This window comes from Buteo buteo, chromosome 16 (genome assembly GCF_964188355.1).
Source record: "Buteo buteo chromosome 16, bButBut1.hap1.1, whole genome shotgun sequence".
NCBI lineage: Eukaryota > Metazoa > Chordata > Aves > Accipitriformes > Accipitridae > Buteo > Buteo buteo.
Genome location: NC_134186.1, coordinates 18,403,104 through 18,420,375, shown reverse-complemented (window position 1 = coordinate 18,420,375; position 17,272 = coordinate 18,403,104). Strand labels below are relative to the sequence as shown.

Below are 17,272 nucleotides of genomic sequence, written 5' to 3'. Positions count from 1 at the left end.
GTTCCTATTGAATTACAGCTACTTACTAGGGGCTGGGGAAGGAGAGAGGGAACAGAGCAGAGCTTTTGACAGTGCACGGTGTCTCAGCGGTTCAGGCTAGAAAAGGCATAGAAGGAGGCCACAAGGTACAAAAAAGAGGAGTGGGAATGAACGGGCCGGGTCCCGCAGCCCGCCGCTCCTCCGTGAAGCGTCTCAGAGCAGCTGAAACGAGCCCGAGCGGTTTCCCCAGCTGGGGTCGAGCCGGGGGGCCTGGGGGGGGTTTGGGGGCCCCCACCCGACTCGGGGGAGCCTGGGACCCGCTCCCTCTGCCAGGCGCTGCCTCTCCCCAGCCGGGCTCGCCCTCTCGGGCGGGCGTCGTTACCCTCCCCGCCACACACGGGGGTCGGTGCCGGACCCGGCGGCGATGTCCCAGCGACCCGCCCGCCCGCCTCCCCGGCTGTCTGTGGGATGTACCACGAGTTACAGAAGCTGCCGCCGTCGGTTCAGTCACGGAAGAACCGGACCGCCCGCCGCCGCTTTTAAGCCATTTCAGTACTTGTGCGTTTTTCTGCGGAAAACCCGCCCCCAGTGAGCGAGCGCTCGCTGGAGGAAAAGGCTCCGCTATTCGCAGGCCGGCTCCTCCGCTTTCCCCCGAGCGCTCCCCGTCCCCTTACGGCTCCGGGGGCCGCCGGTACCCGCCGGAGCAGCCGTTCGGGCCGTGGGGGCAGGCGGGTAACGCGCACAGCGGGCCCGCCCGCGCCCCGCGCCGCCCCGCGGGGGTCGGGCGGCTGCGGCGGCAGCGCAGGCCTGCCGCGGCCCTGCCCGCCGCGCCTGGCGGGGGAGCGGATCCCGCGGGGGCGCCGAGCCCGCGGGGGCCCCGGCCCCGCCCTCTCGGCCCGGAACCGCTCGGCGGCGCCGCGGTTCCCGCGGGGGACACCGTCGCGGCCGGACGGGCGCCTCACGTGAGGCCGGCGGAAGGCGGAAGTGATGGCGGCGGGCGCTGGGGGGCCGGCGGCGCGGCGGCGATAAGCGGTCGGGGCCCGACATGGCGGCCCGCTGCGGGGGCTGGGCGCGCCTCTGCTCGCTGCTGGCGCTGGCCGCTTTGGCGGGGCTGGGCGCCGAGGCCAAGGTGAGCGGGGCCCTTCCCGGCAGCGGGGCCCTCGCCTCTTCCGCCGCCCCGGCCTGCTCTAGGGGGAGGCCGCGGCCGGTGGTTTCGGGCGGGTAGTGCCCCGCGGTCTCCGGGAGCGGGCGGCGGCTCCCGTGGGGCAGCCGGGAGGAGCGGGGGGGGGTCACTTGGGCCCGGCGTGGCCGGCGTCTGCGGCGGCCTCCCGTTCGGAGCAGTTTACGGGGTTTTGACGTGGTGCCCGGGGACGCTGTCAGGCGAGGGCGGACGCGACAGTCCCGTGTTCGCTCCGAAGGCCTTGCTGGAGGGAAGACGCCCTTGGGGGGGTGGAGGGGTGCGCTGGGGTCGGGGTCTTAGGCGCGGTGCTCCTCTTTCTGAGCAGGCTCTTCTCGGTGGTCCTGCGGGGCTCTGCCGGCTCCCGCTGCCGGCCTGACCGGGGCTGAGTGCCCGCGGGCACTCTGCTGTCGCTCTGGCCCAGTTAATGTTCGGGACTGTAACCTTAGCGTCTCTGACCGGCTGAGAACATCGTGTCTCCTGGTAGTAAAAGTCTTTCCTGTTGTTAAAGTGTCTGAATCGTCTCCTTTTTAATGATAATCGGCTACTTGACTTTTCTAGGGGGAGACCAGAAGTGACTCGGTATATTGTGCAGTCGAGATTTTCCAGCTGACCTATACCCACTTAGTGTTACTCCGACCTGATTGCTCAGCGTAGAAGTTTATTACCAATACTTCTTAAGATGTTCTTTTGTAATTTTACAATTTAGAAATTGCCTCTAACTTTAGATAAGCCGTTTTAAGCTAATCACTATGTTTGTGTTATACAGTTGTCCTCAAATTGAATAGTTGAGTATACCAACATCAATAACTTCTGAATGTGTGTTATTTCTTAAAAAGAAAAGTGAGCTTAAACTCCAGATTTTTTTTGTGAAGAATGTGCTTGCAATCTAAAATAATAGTGTTACTTGACAAATTGCTCTGCTTGCTTATTAATTTTGAAAGGTTGTTCTTAAACTTGAAGGAAGTGCTGAGTAAGACTATTCAAAGATACTTGAAAGTAGTTTGTGTTAAATATTTCATGTATTACATGAAGAGTGCTTTCTGTATGCGGCTATGGTTACTGATGATAATTTGTCCTAAGCATGTTGTTTACTTTACAGAATTCTGAGGATGTCCGATGTAAATGCATCTGCCCTCCTTACAAAGACCATTCGGGCCATATTTACAACAAAAATGTTTCACAGAAAGACTGGTGAGTGTGTGTGGTGTAAAAAATTATAATGAGTCTTACTAGTTAAAGACTTGTTCAACAGTGATTATATGTGAGTCTCCTGTGGTGATGCCAGGAGAAATTACATCTCTTGCATAACTTACTGGAACTTTTCTTTTAAAAGTACTCCAGAAGTCAGCTCTAGCAAGGGGCAAGGCTTGAAATTCATAGTTTTTGCTCTGTCTTCTGTTTTGGTTTGCTTGCTTGCATGTTTGTTTATTTATTTATTTAGACTTAGAAGTAGTAGAAGGGAAGAGGGTGTTGTAATTTGAATTCAGTGATTTGAAATGATGTAAAGGCAAGGGAGCACAGCCATGGAACTAGGACTCGGGACTATTGTCTCCTCTTTCTCTAGTCTTGAAACCCATAATATCATTTAGAGACTATTGTTTCTGGAGATATCTGTTCCTCAGAACTGCAGCCAGAGAGGGAGAAAAAATGGATTTTTTAATTTTTTTTTTCAGTGGGTACTGCTTACCCTGTGCCTTCCTAGCAGACAAGACCGTGTTTCCCTTTAAATCAATATTGGTACTGATTGAAGGAAAAATCATCTTTAAAAGCTTGACTGATTTTATGGTGACAGATACTGATGTATACAGAATCTCAAAAATCTATTTTCCTATCTTAAATCTCATTTTGTTGAGAATGTTTCTTAAGTGACCATCTGGGAACATTTTATGACTCTTATCTTCTGTTTGAGATGTCTTCTTGCAACTTCTAAAAGACTTGATTGCTGGTTTATGTACAATAAAATAGACAAGTTTAGTGCCATGCTTTGGCTTCTGCATCAGTGCAAGTGGCTTGTTATTGAATAGAACTGAGTGATGTACACCATCCTTTAGGTATTTAGATCAGTTACTCATGAGACGAGAGCCAGATCAATTTTTAGTGTCTTTATGAATTATGTACAGTATAATGACCACTTACTGCAGGCTTGTCCAGACGTAAAATGAAAATTTAATTTTTAATGTTGAACCTGTATGGTGTGTCATGATACTCTTATTTAGATGTTTCAGTTCTTTGTCCTGGGTTTGGCTGGGATAGAGTTAATTTTCACAAGAAGCTGGGAGGGTGCACAGCCAGGACAGTTGACCTGAACTAGCCAAGGAGATAATCGATAGCATACGACCTCATGCTCAGTATATAACTAGGGGAGTTGGCCAGGGGGGAGGAGGGATCACAGCTTGGAAATGGGCTGAGCATTGGGTTCCAGATGGTGAGCAATTACATTGTGCATCACTCACTTTATACATTCTTTTATTGGTACTGTTGTTATTATGACTTCTTCTCTCCTTGTGTTGTCCTGTTAAACTGTCCTTATCTCAGACCACGAGGTTTCACCTTTTTCTTCCAATTCTCCTTGCCATCCCACCTGCGGGGGAGGAGTCAGCAAGTGGCTTTGTGGTGCTTAGTTGCCAGCTGGGCTTAAACTGTGGCATCTTTCACTTGTAGTGGTCTGTTCTGTAGCTTCAGACTGGCAAACAGTGTGCTATGCTAATGTCAATATGGGCTGGGGTGCTTTTGACACCAATTAAAGCATTCACCCTTCTGGACTTGGGTCAGGAACCATTGCAGGCGATCCCATCCCGATGGACGATGCACTAGGCAAGCATAGTGATGCCTGACCCGAAGCACCTACAGGGTTAAATAACCCACTTGGAAAGTGTTGGTGTTTTGTACTTTGAAAGTATTGGTGTACAGAGGCTGACGGCAGTGGTAGTCATGGATGTGGAAGAAGGGAGGGAGGACACCCTGTCTACAAGCTGAATGAACTGGAAATCTGTGCAGAAGCTGCCCTTCTGACTAGCCTAGCTTGCCTTGGCAGAACTGCTTCCTTGGTGCTGTTGCTGTGGGCGCAAGGGAGAAGGTGGTAATGTAGAGGCAGTTGAGTGGGAAAATTGTTTAGAAAAGGATCAGCCTTTTCTATGTTTTCCTCTAAAGCTCCCATGGAATCGCAGTCCAAGGAAACACATCATCAGAATCCTAAGGTTCTGATAGATTTTACACTTCCTAGCAACTTGAAACACTGAACTGGAGAGAAAGAGTGCTGATGTTAATATTTGATATATTCATAGTAACAGACTTACTACTGTACTTAAGCTATAGACAAGCTTTCTACTATACTTGTCCAGCATATTGATGCAAGCTTTCAATCATATGAACAGAAATTGTGTAGATTATAACTTGCATGTATTTTTTATTTTATAGCTTGAAAGCGGCACTCCTCTACAGAGGAGAATGTAATTCTACTTTCAAATAAATGAAACAAATAAGCCTTCCACTCCCCTCCAGAGGATGTGACTTGACACTCAATAGTTTTAGTTACGAAGAAGAAATACAAAGAAAACAGAAGAGATGAGTTGGTGTCTGGCCATGTGTTTGCAGTGTTGTAGTCTAGCCCAGTAGAGTGTTGAATCCTAGGCTGCTGCTGTCACTTCAGGCATTTTGTTTCATTACCTGCTTCTGACTGTGCTAACATTGAGTTAACGTGGATAAAGGCGAAACATGTTTTTTGTTGTGTCAGTGCTCTGTAGGGACCCTGGGGTATGAATTCTGAACATCCCACCTGAGTCAGCAAAAAGACCAAAATTACATAAGTTATTGGTGGAAGCAGTTGTCTCATGGTAGCTGGATTTTAGTGCTGTGGTATAGAGTGCCTCTAAGACTGTCAGCCATGCTTTTTGGCATGGGACTGACTTACATTTTTGTAATCCTTTTAAGTCAAATTATGTTTTTGCATCTGAGTCCAGTGCTGCAAACTGAATGCTATTTGTTCACTATCTTGTTGCCTAGAGAAACAACCCACCTGACTTCTTTTTTTTCCTTTAATGCCTGTAACTTGTGATGGCAAGAAAAAAGAACTTCTGTTCATGAACACCGAAGAGAGGTTAATCTCCTGTCAGATAGTGGAAGGATAGAAAAAGGCTCTTTTGAGTACGACGAAAAAAGAAGTATATAGCTAGAATTTACTTTCATCCACAATGTCAGTGTCAGATGATGCATTTGTGTTGCGATTCAAGTCCTTGGACTTGTTATGCTAACAGCTTTAATACTTCCACTGAAAAATGAAAACATTCTATTGAGTTAGAAAGGTCTTAAAACTTGTTTAGCAGCTTGTCAATAGCTGAATTTCTTGTTTAAGTAAAATAATTGTGGAGTACTGATTTATGTTGTTGTTATTTATTTTTTTAAAAATCTTGGATACCAATAATTTAGAACAGCTGAACTTAGCTGAACTGTGGCTTCTCAGCTCATGCAGCTGGGGTCTGCATGCATAGTGGAACATGTAAGCTAAAACCAGCTCAGAACTGACTGAGCAGTTTCTGTTTTTCTTCAGCGATTGTCTTCATGTGGTTGAGCCTATGCCTGTCCCTGGACCTGATGTAGAAGCATACTGTTTACGTTGTGAATGCAAATATGAAGAGAGAAGCTCTGTCACAATTAAGGTATACAATGTAATTCTGTTGGCATATATTAAATACTTCAACTGATTAGTAAGTATGTCTGTTTTCTTTTAGGGCAGTACTCTTTTTAAAGGGAAAATTTTTCTAAAGCAGCCTAAGATTTAACTTTTTTTCATGATAGGTGTTCAGAGTTTATCTTGAGTAGTAACAATAGCTGAAGAAGAGGGCTTGAGATCCTTTATTGAAGATCTCTACTTTTGACATTAAGCTGTACACCTTGGTGAAATTCTGAGCATTCTAGGGCATTTTGTCAAGCTTTGGACTTTACGTTTTTGTTATTATTTTAGAGGGCCTCTCATTATTCAGCTGTCTTACTTGGTTACTAAAAATTTTCTTTGTATGTTGGCAAGCTAAAAAGAGCAAAATTGTCCATGTTTGCTCTAAAAGATGATTTCTGTATTCTTCACATTCTTATCCTAATGGAGCCATTGAGCCCTAGGCTGGGATGAATAGATTGTGCAATGCATCTTTTCTTCTTTTATAACACAGACTCCTTTTTTTGGTCTTCTAGAAATTTGGTATTTCTTTTTGCCATCCCATTTTTCTTAATGTCTGTTTGAATACATATCTATGCTAGAGAATGGAGACCATGCAGGAACCCCCAAATTTTGTCATTCCAGTTTAATGGCCAAACTGAACAGTTGTCTTGGTTGAGTGAGATTTGTAACACCAAGTTGTTTTAAGAGGGATAGCATAAGATTTTTAGCAAAGCCTCGCTAAGAGAAACTGTTTCAAGCTAACATCTGTCTGGCCCAAACCCTTTTAATACCAGGTTGTGGTTTGGTGTTTTTTCTCTGTTCGTGGGTTTTAAGTCAGCTGGTGACACTACCAAAGATTGACAGGCTCATCACAAACTTTGCATGTACTCTTCTTCTGGTCCTTGCTGCCTGCCAAGAGATTGTGGGTAGTAATGTCACAATTCTGGCATAAACTGTGCTTGCATTGTGTAGGTTACAATCATCATATACCTGTCTATTTTGGGCCTACTTCTTCTGTACATGGTGTACCTTACACTGGTGGAACCTATACTGAAGAGACGTCTCTTTGGACATTCACAGCTCATACAAAGTGATGAAGACATTGGGGTGAGTTCACCAGAGTGCTTGTGTACTTAAGTTAACCTAAAGATTGGGATGGTTGGTTGTTCAATAACTATTTGGGATGAGCAGCTTTTTTTGCCAGGGAGTGTGAATGCTTTTCTTGAAGGGAGAGGAAAGTAAAGCTGTGAATGACTTCTGTGAAGCCACTCTTTCATTTTTTGCTGGGCTACAAAGTAGTAGGATGAGGACTGCTTCAGTTATTCCGGCTCTAGACACAGTTTATTTTCTCAGAGAAGAAACAAAGTAGGAATGGAGGTGCACATATATAGGAGGTACAGCTTCTTAAGTGTTAATGGTCTATACAGTCTTACTAGTGACCACATTTATGCAGATTGTTTACTGCTTAGGTTTCTGTCTGCAAAAAGGAAGTAGAAGGGTTGCATCTTCTATTGCTCCAATTTGAATTTGTTGATGCTAAAAGTTCAAGAAGAAATTATTATAATTAAGTAAAATAGTGATTGATGCTGAAATAATTGCTGAGTATTACAGCTAGAAACCAGAATGTGATAGTATATTCCAACGGATCAGAACAGCCTTTTTTGGGAGGAAAAGGGGAGTAGTCCATTCGTGACTTGGTTTCCTGTCATTACTGGCCTTCCCAATCTCCAACAGTGTTTTTGACTTCTAATAAAAAGTGTCTTCAGTACCATTACAGGAAGGGAATGTAAGACCTTATAGAACCTTGTATTGGAAAGAGTGAGACACTTTAGTACCTGATGAGTGTGGATATGGAGTACTGGTTGGTGGGAGTAAGTAATCTGTTTATTGAAGGAGGACTTAGAATAGTATAAAAATACGGACTATGGCTCTGCATCTGATGAATCTGCATGCCTGGGAGAAGTATCGCCATAAAGTAACGTGAGGAAAGTTTGCTAAAGTAGCAGCTGGATTGGTGGTAAAGTGTCAGTGTTGAACCACACAAACTGATAAAACAATTCTGAAGTCTCAGCATCAGTGTGCTTTCTATATTGAGCCCTTAAGCAGTGTTGCTTTTACCGATAAAGTATGCTTCAGGTGTGGCATAACCTTAGAAAGAATTTCTGAAACCAAACCCAGAGTATGAAACAGGAGGATTGCCATCTGCTTAACCTAAGCATTTCAGCAGACATGAGCACTTTATTACTGTTGAAGTAAATGAGAGTTAGTCAAAAAGATTTACAACATGAATGTCTTACAATAGAATCGTTAAGAATATATTCACCATTCCTTCAAATAAATAGGAGGTTAATAGAAAGAAATAAAGAAGTTTGTTCTTGGTGAAACAAAATTATGATGGCAAGACTTTTAAAATCTGTTTAGAAGCCCTGTAGTTCTGACTACCTGTTGCTTCAGTGGCTTCATAGATCTGAAGGTATCAAAAGTGATAAATGCTATGCTCTGTTATGCTCTGTGTCTGCAGATTTTAATGTGACTCGCACTCAGTTTCTCCAGGGTTTTTTTGGTGTGACAACTGTCATTGCTAGTAAACTGAGGAAAGGCATATTCTTTAGTTCTACTGTTTTTTTTCATCAATAGTGGCCACATCAGCCACCTTGACTTAAAAAGGTGTTTCTGTTCTGCAGGGGGGTATATTAAGTTTTCAAAATCAAGCATTTTCTTAGATAATACTTTTTGAGTTGTGCATTCTTTATTTACCTTGACTTCACAACAAAAATATGTGATCATTACCCAAGTTTGAGTTAACATTGTCTGGAATGAAGGCTCTTCAGACAGAGGTATACTATTGCTGTTGTGTCCCACTGTTTCTGCACTTCCTTGTGTATTACACTAAGTCATATTTCAAATGTCTTTGTATTGACATCTTAAGACTTTGCCAGTCAGTTCCAGGAGGCTATTGGTGAGTGGTTGTTTTGTTTTGTTTTTGAAAGGAGGGATTTGAATGACCCTTGTTCTGTCTACATTCTTATAGCAAATGGGGCAGTTTCCTACTTGAATTAAATGAACTTGTGCTGTATGCTATACCTCAGACAAATTATATTTATTTTATACCTTATATAAATTATATAAACTCAAATCTGGGTTAGAATCTTCTGATTGTAGGTGGAAGAAGTGAAATAAGTCCCATGGCAGAGCTCAAGTTAACTGTGGAATGAATTTACCTTAAATTCTGGATCCATCTTAACCAGTTTCATGTTTTGCTGTAACTGTTACTGTGACCCTTACTTGTGCTTGTGGAGTCACTAGTGCTTATATCTGCAGTACTGCTTGGAACAAAAAGCATTTTAGGTCATTGCTTAGTTCATGTTGCTCCTTTCCCATTTATGTTCCTTCTGTGACAGTGAACATGAAATTATTTAAGGTATCTCATGGCTTATCTCCATCCTTGCCTTCCCTCTTGCAAGTTCTTGAGGTATTGATCCTTGTTGCAGTTTGGAAATACCATATGCATTGATTTTGTTGCTGAATTTCAAGCCAGTATGTTTGTTCTTTCTTGTTGCCCATTGATGGCAGTGACAAGTCATGAATGTAAGCTGCTTCTGTAGACCTCTTTCCTCTTAAATTCTTTTTTCCCCATGTTGTCTGCGTAGAAATTGGCAGTAGCTGACCTTTGAGCTGAGATTGTTGTTTATCAGGAAAGCCAGTACCATCTAGCTTGTCCTGTGCTGTCACTTCCAGCATATATTTTATGGTAGAAATGTGTTGCTGGGGTGATTTTGTTTCCTTCTGAATTAAGTGATTTGTCACCTGTTAACTTTCCATTCTAGGTACATCCAACTGCATAATTCTTTATAGTGAGATTATAGCTGTTTGGGTCAGAGATTCTCTTGTTCGCTATTAGCATATTTCTTAGCCCAATGAGGCTCACGTGTGGCTTTGGGACTTGTAGGCATCCCTACACTGGGTATCCTTAATGATAATCTCTGTACTACTAAGAATTATTGTTGAGCTACTCTACACAGTCATGTCACAAATAAGGTATCCATTAATATAAATGTCTTCAAAAGTGTTCTGGGGGCAACAGAAAGGGAACATGAAGTGTAGACATGCAAAAATATAGTTATTTAATACAGGACATAATTATGGGGTTTTTTCATTATGCATTGTATATATGATGCTTTCTGCCATAGCTCTAGCAACATGACTTTGTCCAAAACAGTTTGATAGCCAAATAGAAAGTTCAGTTCCAACTCCTACTGTTTATAATTTGGTTATATTTACTAGACAAAAATTAAGCTTTGCAGGTACTGTTAGAAAACAGAGTAAATATTAAACAAGCACTCAGTTATTGTTGAGCTCTGTCACTTAAACAGCTGTATTGACACTTTGCTTTTAGACAGCTCAGTACAATAGGTTTAGTTTGGTAAACATCAGAGTATGTTGGTTTTATATAGAAGCTGGGTGTGAACATCCTGAACTGCCTGATGGTAAATGGCTATGAGCTGGCAGAGAACTGGCTCCTTAATTCAGTTTTAAAGTGAAGTGCATTCATGACAATAACAGGAGGCTCCCAGTGCCTGGTTCTGTTCTAGGCTTCTGTCCCATCAGCTGCTGATGGATGCAAGACTGTGGTTCTGATCTTACAGCTCACCATGATGTCTCTGGGCAGCAGATAATTGTTTGACAGTACAATGAAGTTTGGTCTATTTGGGAAACCTGTGGAAGTTACTTTGAATGAGAAACTGAAGTACAGTTCTAACTATTCAAAAACTTACTTGGTCATAATTCTGACCAGCTCATTGAAACAGCTTGTTTACCTTAAAAACCAACCATCCCGCCTAACCCCCCCCCCCCCAAAACCCCCACATCCTTTGGAGTGTAACAACAAAAAAGACTACTGTAATTGCTTGGTGGAGTTGAGATCTAACTAATGATTTTTGGCGTTCCAGGATCACCAGCCTTTTGCAAATGCACATGATGTGCTGGCTCGTTCTCGGAGCCGCGCCAATGTATTGAACAAAGTGGAATATGCGCAGCAACGTTGGAAGTTACAGGTCCAAGAGCAACGCAAATCTGTCTTTGACCGTCATGTTGTGCTGAGTTAATTGTGTCTCAGTAAAACAACTCCAGGGAAGTAAAGTGGACTAATTGAAAGAGCTGACTTGCGTCTTCCTGATCCTGCCAATTCAGAAGGGTTTTCTTGAATGGTTTGTTATTGATTTTAAAAAAATAAAGAAAAAATTATTTGAACTTTGAAGGAATGTACTGGAGTGGAAGCAACTTAAAAAGGTTAGTTAAGCAAAAGCTAAAATCTTTACATTTTCAAACGGCTTTTACTAACAGAACTGAAAAGAAAACAAACTCTAAGATATCTTGGGTTGCCGCTGTGGTACCTTATTTACAGTTGTGACTTTATGGTGGTTTTTAACTATATATTTCTCTCTACTATTTATGTGGTTAAAAAGTACCTGGGAACACAGTAATTACAACTCACTAATCACTTTATGTAAAGACCTTTTGTAAATATACTTGGATTTTCTGCTGACTAATGCTAGGTACTGGAAATCTAAATCATGCAGTGTAGTTTCACATTGGGGAATGAAATCCTGATTGACTGTATTCATCATTTGGTTTCTTGCACTCATACTTCCAAGATGCTTGTATGTCAAGTGATGTTTGCAGATTTAAGGCAAAGCTTAAATGGACACTGACTCTTTGAGCTGCATACTTAAAGTACTGTGATGTAGATAACTCAAATGCAGTGCATATCAAGATGGTGTTGGCATTTTGTTCTATTTTGCTTTAATAGCTTAATATATTGTATGTGTATATCTCTTTAAAAAAATCTTTTTCCCTTTCTCTTCATGGGTAAAGTCTCAGGAGTTAGTATATGATGAAATATTTATTATAAAAATCTTTCTGCATTTGTCTGGATTGATGGTGTAAGGCACATACTTTCTCTAGCACCTGTCATCTTGGGAGTTAGGTGTATTTTTTTATCTGTGATTCTGTACTCATCTCTCAAGAGGTATACAGTTGCTAGATGACTAACTTTCGTATATTGCCTTTGGAATGTAACAATTAAAGATAAAACTGATTTTTGAAACATGGATTTGCATTATCTGTATATCATCATTTTTCTCCCTCATTACCCTGCATTGTGAATTCCATCTATAAAAGCACTTCTCTGAAAATGCTTCAGAGTAGAAATATGCACTTGTTCAGTGCTTAGGGAAAGGAAAGAAAGGCTAACCAAATAGCTAATTGAAAAAAGTTTTTAATCCCTGACTCAAAATTAGCTATGCATATGTAGTTACATTATTGTCTTACACAGTTTTCATTTCCAACGCGGAAGGAAATGGTACGTGGAACAGTGCTATATGTTGCTGGGTGCAGTTTTGGCTTGCTTAGTCCACAGCCTGGGGGACAGAGTAGTGTGGGAAATAAACTGTACCTGGACGCATAGCTCTGCCACATCAGGAGTGTAAACGTAGTTGCCCCATAACAACATTTGCACTGACTGCAGCTCTTCTGCAGATACGGAGCAGTCAGTCCTGTAGTCTTCCAAAACCTGAGTTAATCTGGAGGGAATTATAATGGGTGGCTAATTGGTGGAGGCACAGGATTCTTTCTTTAAAAAAAAAAAAAAAAAAAAAAAAATCAGACTTGGGTTCAGTTATGGTGTTCAACATCCCACCCTGATGAGTCAATAACTGGTTATGACAGTGATGTACCTAGGGTCCCCTGAAGAAAAATACTGTAACTTTTTTGTTGAATACATGCTTGTCTACCAGTTCTAGTAGATCTTCTACCTCTTGACTGCCTTTCTGATGAGGCCTGAAGCTTGCATGGGAAGGAGGATGCAGAAAATGGCATCGTTGTGGCCCCATACAAGGGCAGCAGAAGCAGAATGCGTTCTTTGATGGCTGACAGTCCAGGGAAGACAGGATTGGGTGTATGTAGCTCTCTTGGTAGTAGATGAAGTGTTTCTAATCTTACAGTATCTTCTGAAAGTTTTAAGCTAAACTGGTTTGATTTTGGATTTTTTTGTGTGGTTTTACTTTGATCAATAGGAAGGCCAAATAGTGAGATAATCTAAAGTGTCAAGGTAATGGAAGAATGTGGGAGTTTTGAAGTTAGGTGTCGTATTCCCTTGCACCTGTACAATTGGACAGCTATATATTGATATATGTAGCATCTATATACCTATATATATTTGATTATACAGACTGATTGCTCCATACTGTTGTTTCTAAGTTTAAGCAAAACTGCAAAACATTTGTCTTGCTACTAATTGCTCACTGTTTTGAAATCTTTTCTACCTCCATAAATGCTTTATTAGAAACCTTTTATATGGTGTTATGCTTCTTAACACTAAGGGAATTTCCCAAAATTGCAAGTATAATGAAGATTATATTTGAGGGTATTAAGCTAACTAAGGTGTGTCCTCACCTCTAATCTGGAGACAAATCCATCACAAGTTTCTTCTAAATAAATGCTGAATTTCTGTGTTTAAAATGAAGCTATGAAAATTAGTTTGCTTCTGCCTTGATGGTAAATATTTAACTAAATTCTAGCTAACTGTTATATTTAGACATTAAAGTATGAAATGCCAATAAATGAAAATACTGCTTTAGTAAACTGTAACAGAATACATACAGGAAGTAAACCAAGTACATTCCTGATTACTTTTTCAGGAAATCTGGTTGTGTTCAATACAGTTTTAAAATTTCTAGCCCTTAATGCCAAGTTTTGTTGCCATCATAGTTGTGGTGTGGGTGGAAAAGCCAAACCAGTAATGAGCAGATCTAACTGTAAGCTACTTTGCATGTTGTCAGTTAACTATAAATTGCAGCAGTCATTGACTCAGCGGAACAAGCTACATAATTCAGGTAAGAGACTTGCGTATTGCTGTATCTAGCAACAGATCTTCACTGAATATTAGTGGTTTTGTAAATCACTTCTACCAGCTATTCATTAACAGTGCTTCTGTAGCTTTTTATTGAATTGTATTTAATGATCTCTTCTTAAATAAGGTTTAAGAAAAATGGAACATTAACTTCTTTTTTTAATATCATTCAGATATTTTCAGGTATTATTCATCAGTCTTAAAATAGCACGTCTTGTTTCCTTGGATTTTACTTTCATCTGAAGATTGGTGAGTCTAGTCTAAAAGGAAAACTATCCTAACACTTCCATTTTGAAATTTGTGCAGGTAGTAACACAGCAGATAACTGTTTTATGTACTGCTGTTATGCAGCAGAAGTGTCAGTACTAAGCAACAAATATGGCAAGTATCTCTTCTTGAGGGGCTGTGTTGGTTTTGGTTTCTTGCTCTATAGTGATGTTTTGCTATAAAGTTTTTTTGCTATATAACAGACTTTGTTCCTCAGACAATATTTTAAAGTTGTTAGTAGTAGAAAGTTTTTGGACAATAACCTAACCTGTTTAAGTAGAAAAGGGAAAGATGACTGTCTACTAGTTTAATTTTATGAGTGTATATATTCACCTCTGATTTTTCTGCGTGTATATTAATGTAAAATGGATGTGTGTTCATGCTTTCAGCCTACTTACAGAAGTACCTGTTCAAGATGCATGTGACTTTCTCTGTCTAACAGTGTGCTCTAAAAGAATTCTTAACTCGTAAGATTTCTGTTGTGAGATCTATGTGCATTAGAAAAAGGGACGATGCTGAATACAGAGGCATTTTGATAGAATATGTTGTGAGGATAGGTCCATACTGAGTAAAAATTCTTTCCGTATTAAACGTGGCAGGTATGAATTCATTAGAAAACATCAAAATATCCCCGTATCCTTGTGAAGGATTAAGGAGATCCCCTTTATGTTATGGAACTGTGGTCAGAACATTGGAAGCTTTGTGAGGTTTTTGCAAGTATGGAATCTAGATGTTTATAGTAACCTAGTTTAATGTTCAGGTGTGTTTTCCTTTTTAGAGGGTGCAATAACCTAAGTGTTTTAGACAGCAATATATAGATGTGGAAGTGGATGGTGAGTAAGAATGTTTTTTGATAGATTCTGTAGGCAAGTATTGCTTGCAATCTGTGAGGGTGGATCACAGTAGTTCTTTAGAAATTAACTAGTTATTTAAAAATTATTTTTGAGTAGTTATTAGGTAACAATCATTACAGTTATGCTGATATTTAGCTGTTTGAATAATGATATTGGGAAGGCGCTATAATGTGGCTTCCTATAAAACACTGCAAGATTATCTTTCTAGTAAATATATAGGGGTGATTTGAGTAGTTACGCCTGCTGTAATGCTGCCCTGAAGAGAGGGTATGTTGTTTTAGTAGGCCAGTCTGAGTTACAGGTTTCTAGCAGTGCCCCAAAGGCTGTGTGCAGTCCCATCTTAGTAAAATACTTTAAAATTGGAACAATATTATTAGGACATGCATTTTTCCTTTACTAAATTGATTATTTCATAATCCTCGATCAGTAGGACTGTATTTAGTATTTCATATCTGTGTTTAATCTGCAGGTGAGTGCAGAAGGAGCATGAGGACCCAAGGAGATGTTAGGTTTAGCAGAAATTCATCCTTTAAATTTCTTGTAAATATTCCCCCCCCCCCCCCCCCCCCCCCCAGGGAGGGGAAAGGGGTGGAGAGAATGCCACAGATGTTGGCCTGCTTTGTTTATTCTCTCTAGAGATGTAAGTTTTGGTGGATTTGGAGCAAGCTAGACCTATGTGGAGTACATAAAGATAGATTATCTTCATTTCTAAAGCTGAGGTGAAAGGAAACTGCTGTTTCCTTTAGGAGGCTTTAGTGGCTTTATTTTCTTAAAGTCTGTTGTGAATTATTTTAATCAGTGTTGCTGACTTGCACTTTCTTGTATTTTCAAATGGGACATTGTCTGCTCTATGCAATGATCTTTCAACACCATTCTGAAATGTCACAAATGCATTAAATATCTCTTCTGGAAAATGCTAGTAGTGCCAAGCATTGGTAAGTCTGGGTGAGTTTTTTTTTTCTACTGTTCAATACAAGTTGTTTAAACTGTTATGTAATTATGCATTTCCAGGTTAAATGCAGAACCTGATGGATGGCAAAAGCTACTGTAACCTCATGGACAAGTTATCTATCTGTACTGAGACTCGGCGCATACAGCTGGCTAAGCCTTTCTGTGCTGACCCAGTGGTCATGTTTCATGTGTACCCAGAAACACCAAACCAGGTCACTTGCTCTGAAGATTTGTCATCCCTTCCTTTCATGTCTGAGCATCTCATTGCAGAGAACTTCTACAATGAGCCCTGCACGTTTCCCTACCAAATGCCCCATTCCAATTACTGCAGAAGTGAGTACTCCTATGGACCAGCTTTCATCAGAAAGAGGAATGAGAGGGAAAGACAGAGGGTTAAATGTGTCAATGAAGGCTATGCTAAACTGAGGCATCACCTACCTAAGGAATACTTGGAGAAACGCCTCAGCAAAGTAGAGACACTCCGTGCTGCAATAAAATACATTAGCTACCTACAGTCTGTTCTGTACAATGATTCTGTGGTGGCAGAAAAAAATGTCATGGAGCTAGGCCAAACACCTAAAGCAATTAACAAACAAAACCAGTTTTTGAATACGATCTAAACTGTTTCAAACCAAGCAAAACGTATCCCGTCTGGGAACCTAGTAGCCACTATATTATTAATGATGTGCATGTTCCTGGCACATCTTAGGAGCGGATCATAGCACGTGAGGCTATCAGCCCACAGAAAGAATTCTAATTTTGCAGATAGTAACTACACTTAGATATGAAAAAGACAACTGGGGAAATATCATCTGAGTGGCTTTAGTTAAGTCATGGAAATCAGAAAACATTTCTAAAATTGTCACCAAACAAAAAATGTAATACCTATACGTGTAAAGTAGTTGTATGTATCATCACAACCTGCATGCTTTAAAATAAATTCTTTCCACTGATGGGGCTGAGATTCCTCTCATTTTCTGTAATGTTACTGGTTTACTCTCACATGCACTTTCTTAAAAGTTTTTTGGTCTAATTGCCAGTGTTTCTCTTAAAAGGCCTTTTAAAAGTTTCCCAGGAATGTTGTTAGATGCCAACAGAAAGGATAACTTGGTTTAAAAGGGGGAAAATAAAAAGAGGAGGGTAGCAGCTCTCTGAAGCACAGTTACTGAACATAGGAAAAGCATATGTCTTGCAAGTGCTGCTCCATCCTTTTCTGATTAGTGAATATTTTAATCCCTTTAAAAACTGTTGACTTAGCCTAATTTCTGTTGAAAATTGGATTAATCTTCAGCTGTTGGTGCCCTTAAAAATTACTAGGACTGCTCACACAACACACAGTATAAAGAGAGTTGGCAAGGTCATAGCCTTGGGGGGAAAAAAAAAAAAGAAATCCTGTGACAGATATTTTTCAGGACTTTCACTGATAATGGTTGAGGTGTGGTGTGGTCTTCCCTGACCTCCCAGTCTGTTCCTCTGTACTA

The 17,272-nt window shown here is 41.1% G+C and overlaps 3 protein-coding genes across 6 annotated transcripts in view; all 3 read left to right on the top strand.

Moving 5' to 3' along the window:
* Positions 1-935: 935 nt before the first annotated feature.
* TMEM9B (TMEM9 domain family member B) lies at positions 936-11,920 on the top strand. Its single transcript, XM_075048040.1, has 5 exons — positions 936-1,108; positions 2,259-2,350; positions 5,706-5,814; positions 6,783-6,917; positions 10,760-11,920. The coding sequence occupies exons 1-5, from the start codon at positions 1,025-1,027 to the stop codon at positions 10,913-10,915; spliced, it is 576 nt and encodes a 191-aa protein (XP_074904141.1). The 5' UTR covers positions 936-1,024; the 3' UTR covers positions 10,916-11,920.
* Positions 10,943-16,744, top strand: ASCL3 (achaete-scute family bHLH transcription factor 3). 2 transcript variants are annotated; one of them, XM_075048041.1, is made up of 3 exons: positions 10,943-11,099; positions 13,893-13,968; positions 15,852-16,744. In XM_075048041.1, exon 3 carries the CDS (start codon positions 15,857-15,859, stop codon positions 16,409-16,411), a length of 555 nt encoding a protein of 184 aa, XP_074904142.1. In that variant the 5' UTR covers positions 10,943-11,099; positions 13,893-13,968; positions 15,852-15,856; the 3' UTR covers positions 16,412-16,744. The 2 variants fall into 2 exon arrangements, with proteins under 2 accessions (XP_074904142.1, XP_074904144.1); XM_075048043.1 differs by lacking the exon at positions 13,893-13,968 and having other exon boundaries at positions 11,060-11,099.
* Positions 15,946-17,272, top strand: part of C16H11orf16 (chromosome 16 C11orf16 homolog) — a 15,868-nt gene continuing 14,541 nt past the window's right edge. For all 3 annotated transcript variants that reach the window (XR_012653170.1, XM_075048039.1, XM_075048038.1), the window contains exon 1: positions 15,946-16,124. The gene's annotated coding sequence lies outside the window, so the exon portion shown is untranslated. The remainder of the gene's footprint in view (positions 16,125-17,272) is intronic.

Coding starts and splice junctions, on each gene's coding strand:
- TMEM9B (XM_075048040.1), top strand. CDS start 1,025: ATGGCGGCCCGCTGCGGGGGCTGGGCGCGCCTCTGCTCGCTGCTGGCG. Junction 2,351..5,705: donor AATGTTTCACAGAAAGACTG/GTGAGTGTGTGT, acceptor GTTTTTCTTCAG/CGATTGTCTTCATGTGGTTG. Junction 5,815..6,782: donor GAAGCTCTGTCACAATTAAG/GTATACAATGTA, acceptor TGCATTGTGTAG/GTTACAATCATCATATACCT.
- ASCL3 (XM_075048041.1), top strand. CDS start 15,857: ATGCAGAACCTGATGGATGGCAAAAGCTACTGTAACCTCATGGACAAG.